The sequence below is a fragment of the Jaculus jaculus genome, chromosome X, assembly GCF_020740685.1.
Source record: "Jaculus jaculus isolate mJacJac1 chromosome X, mJacJac1.mat.Y.cur, whole genome shotgun sequence".
Taxonomy (NCBI): Eukaryota; Metazoa; Chordata; class Mammalia; order Rodentia; family Dipodidae; genus Jaculus; species Jaculus jaculus.
The window spans coordinates 63,004,864-63,010,838 of record NC_059125.1 but is presented as its reverse complement, the minus strand read 5'-3'; the positions used below and the strand labels follow the sequence as shown (position 1 = coordinate 63,010,838).

Sequence of the window (5,975 nt, the reverse complement as noted above, 5' to 3'; positions counted from 1 at the left end):
AAGGGGGCGCGCTGCGCGTGCCCGGACACAGGGGGGCGCGGTCCCTGCCATTAACTCCTTTTATGCCAAAGATAGCTCAAGTCTTGGGGCATGGCCCAACTGCCCCTATGCTCAGGCACGCTCTGCTCTTCTCACATACACCTCAAATCCTGCGCTATCAGACGGGTAGGTAATCTTCCAGGACAGGTAGTCCAAACTTTATCTGCAAAGCTTAAGACCTTGATAGCAAGGGAGAAACTGAGGCACTGCACATTGCACACTACAAAGACTTGCCTCCACCTCACCTAGCAAGCCTCACCTCTCTTCAGCAGCAGTACCACCCAAGCAGCAACCACGGGTGGGATGCTTGACCGTCATCCTGTCACTCTTCCAAAGGTCAATGTCATTCCCTTCTGCTGCTTCTGCTAGAGCAAGTCAGACTGTCAGCATGCCAGTTGTCTGACCATTTTGTCCTTAACCATCACCCCAACACCCAATGTTTTTTGTTTAGTTTTTGTAGGTTGTGTACCTGCCCAGTTGCCCTAGCATCCTCACCATCCCCACGTAGTATCCCTTATCCCAGTAAGACTTCTACCCAGGAAGCTTCTGGGGGTGTGTATGCCAGGATAAAGTCAGGAACCCCTTCAGTCATGTTGGCTTCGCCATGTCAGACAACTCCATTCCTTGTAGACACAATTCTTAACCTTGGCAAATTTCATGTACAGGAGAGCTTTGTGGGATGGACTTCAAAGTGGAACTTTCTTTTTATTGCTTGGGTATTGATTGATTGGTGCTCCTTGTTTTATTATCAGCACACTTCCCAGCAATAGGGTGCAACTATGGCTCAGAGTGCTTTCCAGTTGTCAATCTTCCTCTACCACCCAACCACCAGGCCAGAGCTGGTCCTCTTTCAGCTCTGGCTAGGTAGATGAGGTGGCTAGGGAGATAAGAATGGCCTATTCCCAACACCTGCCAAACCAGAGATCCAGAGACTCCTAGGTGCCCATCACTGACGTAGACTTAAAACGCTACCAGCGTGGCTCAGGGAATTTTGCGGAAGAGGGGTTGGAAAGATTGTTAGAGCCACAAGTTGGGACATTCTGCACCGACATTGCCTCCTCCCCCAATAATGCATGACCTACCATGCCCATGTGGTTGACCTGAATCCCCAATGAGGAAGGCCTCTTCAGAAAAGGGGCAGGGAGGAGGGAAAGGATGATTCAAACATGTATTGTTTACACACTAAATATGTCTATATCTAATAATTTAAAAAAAAAAAAGAATGGACTATCCTTTGCTCCAAAAGTGATTGGAGGAAGTTTTGAGTATGCAACAGTCACTCTGGGAAACTGTCAGCTGTGAGTCTTGTGAAAACACACAATTCTAGCTGCAGGGCAGAAAGAGATACTGCGTCTTACAGGGCTTTCTTCCTGCTTATATCCGCTCTGGCCTTCTATCTCTTGCGTGTTCATAGCATGTGTCAATGGAGAGCAACTTTTCAGCCTAGAAATGTGACTCTCAGCAAAGGTCGTTAGCCTATCTAAAGGAAGCCACTTGGTGCATGATGGGGACTAGATAAGATGGCCAAAGTGTAGGTGATGTCTGTCATCTCTGCCCTGCCCCCAGCTTGTACGAGACCTAGAATCTGGGGTGTTGTGGCAGGAGGGCGGGGTTCCACTGATTCCCCCCAACACACACACTCATTTCCATTTCTTCCCCAATTCCAGTGGTGTGTCCTCATGGAGGAAAATTGTAAGGAAGCTGCCCTTCTTAAAAGACTGAGGGCTTGTTCCTTAATATACTTTGTCTTGGATCAGGAAAGAAAGGGTAGCAATCCGATAAAAATTCAGTGGGCAAAGAGTAAGCAGGGGAGATGATCTGAAAGGCATGAAGAAGGCTCCGGTTTGTTGATCCATTCCAGCACTCTCCCAAGAGACCACTCTTCTCCAACATGCAGACTCACACACTCCCTTTGCAAAGAAGCTCTGTGTATTGGGTGCAACAGCTCTGGGGTCTCTATATAAATAATATACAAAACCCAACAGCTCAATGCTTCACATTAACAAAAATACTAAAAATTCATTAAAAATGGAGCCTGAGGGAAGGACCCCAACCACTACTGGTGCTAGCCCAGGAAGGGGACTGGGAATTAAGAGGAAAGGTTGGGCCACATCCAGTGTACAAGCAGTTCCTCCAGGTGGCTCAGTAGCGTCCAAATATGTTGGTACTGGGCTGTGGCTGGGTATCTGTGGAAGATGAGAGATTGTCAGGGGTGGGAGACCAAGCAGGGCTGTGAGTATGTAGGAGGAAAGCTAGTCAGGTGGGAAGGGAAGTGAAGGGAACTCCCATAACCTGTGTCTGAAGCCAGCACCTCAGCTACCTTTGCCTAGCCCATGCCCCGTTTCTTCCCTGGGTTCTCCTTGGGAAGGAAGTGGGCTTACTGGAGAGCTGTTGTTGGAGTTGCCGGACCAGAGCTGCTGTCTGTTGTTGCTGCTGGGTCTGCTGAAGCCCCTGGCGCTGGAACTGGAGTGGTGACACAAAGTAGAAGGTGAAATCCCAACAATTCCACCTCCTTCATCCCCTCCTCCCAACCTTTCAAAGAGTGCTATCTTGGTTCTCCCACCACCACCATACCATCCACTATGCCCAAGCTACTGGGTGGGCTGTGTGCCCACCCTGGACAGCTGTCGCTGAGCTTGGGGTTGTAGTGCAGCAGCTACCTGGGGCTGGGACTGGGGTTGGGGTTGGGGAGGAGCTGCCTGTTGCTGTTGCTGCTGGTGTGGTGGTTGCTGTTGCTGCTGTTGTTGCTGCTGCTGCTGCTGTTGCTGCTGGTGTGGTGGTTGCTGCTGCTGCTGCTGTTGTTGCTGTTGCTGTTGTTGCTATGAGGACACAAAAGATATGCCTTGGGCTGGGGAGATGGCTCAGTGGACAAAGAAAACATGATACTTCCAAAGACAGCAAGGGTGCTGCAAGTCAGTATAAGGGAGATGAGGGTAGGGAGGAAGGAGAGAACTCTGGGTCCACATCTGCCCTTATTGGATTGCTGCCTTGAAAGAAACCAAACTTAGCACATCCAGCAGTGTCCTTGGGAAACAAAAAGAGGAAAAGTCATTGAAGCGCCATGGTAGAGCCTGACGTGGTAGCATATGCCTGCAATCCTAGCTCTTAGGAAGTGGAGGTAGAGAACTGCCATCCGTTTGAGGCCATTCTGGGCTACCTAGTGAGTTCCACACCAGTCTGGGCTACAGTATATGGCTCTGTCTCAAAAAACAACCATTGCCACGGATAATAAAGCAACAAAAAGCAACATCAGGGCTGGAGAGATGGCTTAGCAGTTAAGGTGCTTTACTGTGAATCCTAAGGACCCAGGTTCGACTCCCAGAACCTATGTAAGCCAAATGCTCATGGTAGTACATGTGTGTGGAGTTCATTTGCAGTGGCTAGAGGCCCTGGCCCACCCATTCTTTCACTCTCTCTTTCTCACAAATAAATAAAATAAAATATTAAAAGAAAAAAAGTTGGGCGTGGTGGCACATGCCTTTAATCCCAGCGCTCAGGCGGCAGAGGTAGGAGGATTGCCATGAGTTCGAGATCACCCTGAGACTACATAGTGAATTCCCAGTCAGCCTGAGCTAGAGTGAGAACCTACCTCAAAAAAAAAGAAAGAAAGAAAGAAAGAAAGAAAAGCACAGGCCCACTACTACCGTCTGGTGCTGCCTCATTCCATCTTACAGTGTGGGAAGCATATATGTCCCTCTCTTCTTCCTCGGGCTGCCAGTCTGCAGATGGAATCCCAGAGCCTTACCCTCAAGATCTGCTGCTGCTGCTGCTGCCGGATATGGTACTGCTGCTGCTGCTGCTGCTGTTGCTGCTGCTGCTGCTGCTGTTGCTGCTGCTGCTGCTGCTGTTGCTGCTGCTGCTGTTGCTGCTGCTGCTGCTGCTGCTCAGGCAGGATGGAAGTTGAGCGGACACCTGCCTGGACGCCCTGGGCACTCAATGGAGTCATGGTACCAATCATGGTTGTCTGCTGTAGTGTCTGGTGTGAAAACCTCCAAAGACAAGAGGTCAAAGGTCAAGCCACAGGGCAGGGAAAGGGGCAGTACAAGCCCTGGGTCCCTGACCTAAAAGAAACTAACAAGTCACCGCATTCATTCCTCTTGGCCTAGCAGAAGAGCCTTTCTGGAGTTGGACAGACTTCTAGGTCACAGAATGAGGCACAAGGACAATACTCCAGTTTAGTTTCTCGAACCCTTCATGGTTAGGAATTTTTCAATTCCATTTTAGATATTTTTCTCTTATGAAATCCGTCTTAGCACATGATACAGATTCTATAAACATTCATTGGGGTTTTTTGTTCTTGCTGTTGTTGTTCCCCAGAAACATTTCAAGTTGTTCTGCTACTCCATATGCCTTTTGTACTCAAATCTGCACATCCCTGTGGCAGTCTGCAGCTGGGCTCCCTGCCTTGTCTTTCTCCACCTTCCCTGATACGTCTTGTCTACTTATTCCACACCAGTCTCTCAGCATGCTCAGCTCTTCCTTTCATTCTGATCAAGAAAAGTCCGTTCTTGGATTGTGCCTCAATGCTACAACTCACCATTCAAACCCATCTGTCACCTGCCCCTTCCACGTCTAGCCCTTACTCCTTCCCCATCACAGATTCCACACTCTATCTAAGCTCTGTTCCTTTCTGTACTCCAGACACCTCACTTGCCCCAGTTTCTTTTTTAATTTTTTTGTTTATTTATTTGAGAGTGACAGACAGAGAGAGAAGGAGGGAGGGAGGGAGAGAGAGAGAGAGAGAGAGAATGGGCGCGCCAGGGCCTCCAGCCACTGCAAACGAACTCCAGGCGCATGCGCCCCCTTGTGCATCTGGCTAACGTGGGTCCTGGGGAATCGAGCCTCGAACCGGGGTTCTTAGGTTTCACAGGCAAGCACTTAACCGCTAAGCCATCTCTCCAGCCCCACTTGCTCCAGTTTTCATGACTTTGTTCACCTTATGTCCTCTTTCTGAAATGTCCTTCCCTTTCTTCTTCTCCACAAATCCCAATCATACCTATAGTTTAAAGGCCAGCTTGAGTCTGACACCCTTGTCTCATGCCTCAGGTTAATAGTTATGGTATCCCATCTATTCTGAAGTCCCATTTTACTTCATGACACCCAGTTGCACATCTGATTATATCGTTGCTTGTAGCATTCTAAATTCTTCTCTGTAATATTGCTGTCTTCTGTGTAATATCTCTACTTCTCAGTTAGAGTAAATATTTTGGTGATATGAGACCATGTCCTTTTCCCACTATTTTTCCTCATCCCAGTCCTAGCACAATGATAGCCACACAGTGGACAGTTAATAAGCCCACTCTGCAGTGTTCTAAATCCTAAACTATGGCTGGAGAGTTGGTTTAGCTTACCTGTGAAGCTTATGTATCCAGGTTTGATTCCCCAGTACCTATGTAAGCCAGATGCACAAGGTGGCACATCTGTCTGGAGTTCATTTGCGGTGGCTGGAGGCCCTAGTGTGCCCATTCTCATTATCTGCCTTTCTCTCTCAAATAAATAAATAAATCCTAAACTACAGAGCCTCAAAACAGTAACCAGATCTTAACTAAGGCTTGACTAACATTAACTATGATATTTGTTTATTAGTGAATTCTAGGGCTTCAACTGTTTAAAATGGTTTTATGACTCCCTATCATGTAATTATGCCTACAAACTCCAGAGCTTTTCTTAATAGAGCTGGATATATTTATCTCCTCTTTTGTACTCAAACGCTGGGCTAGGGGCTGGAGAGATGGCTTAGAGGTTAAGGCACTTGCTTGCAAAGCTAAAGGACCCTGGTTCAATTCCCCAGGACCCATGTAGGCCAGATGCACAAGGTAGTGCACGTGTCTGGAGGTTGTTGCAGCGGCTGGAGGCTTTGGTGTGCCCATTCTCTCTCTCTCTTTTTAAAAAATTTTTTTTTGTTCATTTTATTTATTTATTTATTTGAGAGCAAC

General features: G+C 47.9%; 1 protein-coding gene across 2 annotated transcripts in view; it reads right to left on the bottom strand.

Annotated features, from left to right (window-relative positions):
• Positions 1-1,950: 1,950 nt before the first annotated feature.
• Med12 (mediator complex subunit 12) overlaps positions 1,951-5,975 on the bottom strand; it is a 29,708-nt gene continuing 25,683 nt past the window's right edge. For both annotated transcript variants that reach the window (XM_004660961.3, XM_004660962.2), the window contains exons 42-45: positions 3,785-4,028; positions 2,700-2,858; positions 2,421-2,502; positions 1,951-2,225 (exon numbers count right to left, since the gene is read on the bottom strand). In XM_004660961.3, coding sequence (XP_004661018.1) covers positions 2,182-2,225; positions 2,421-2,502; positions 2,700-2,858; positions 3,785-4,028 — 529 coding nt within the window. In that variant the 3' untranslated portion in view covers positions 1,951-2,181. The remainder of the gene's footprint in view (positions 2,226-2,420; positions 2,503-2,699; positions 2,859-3,784; positions 4,029-5,975) is intronic.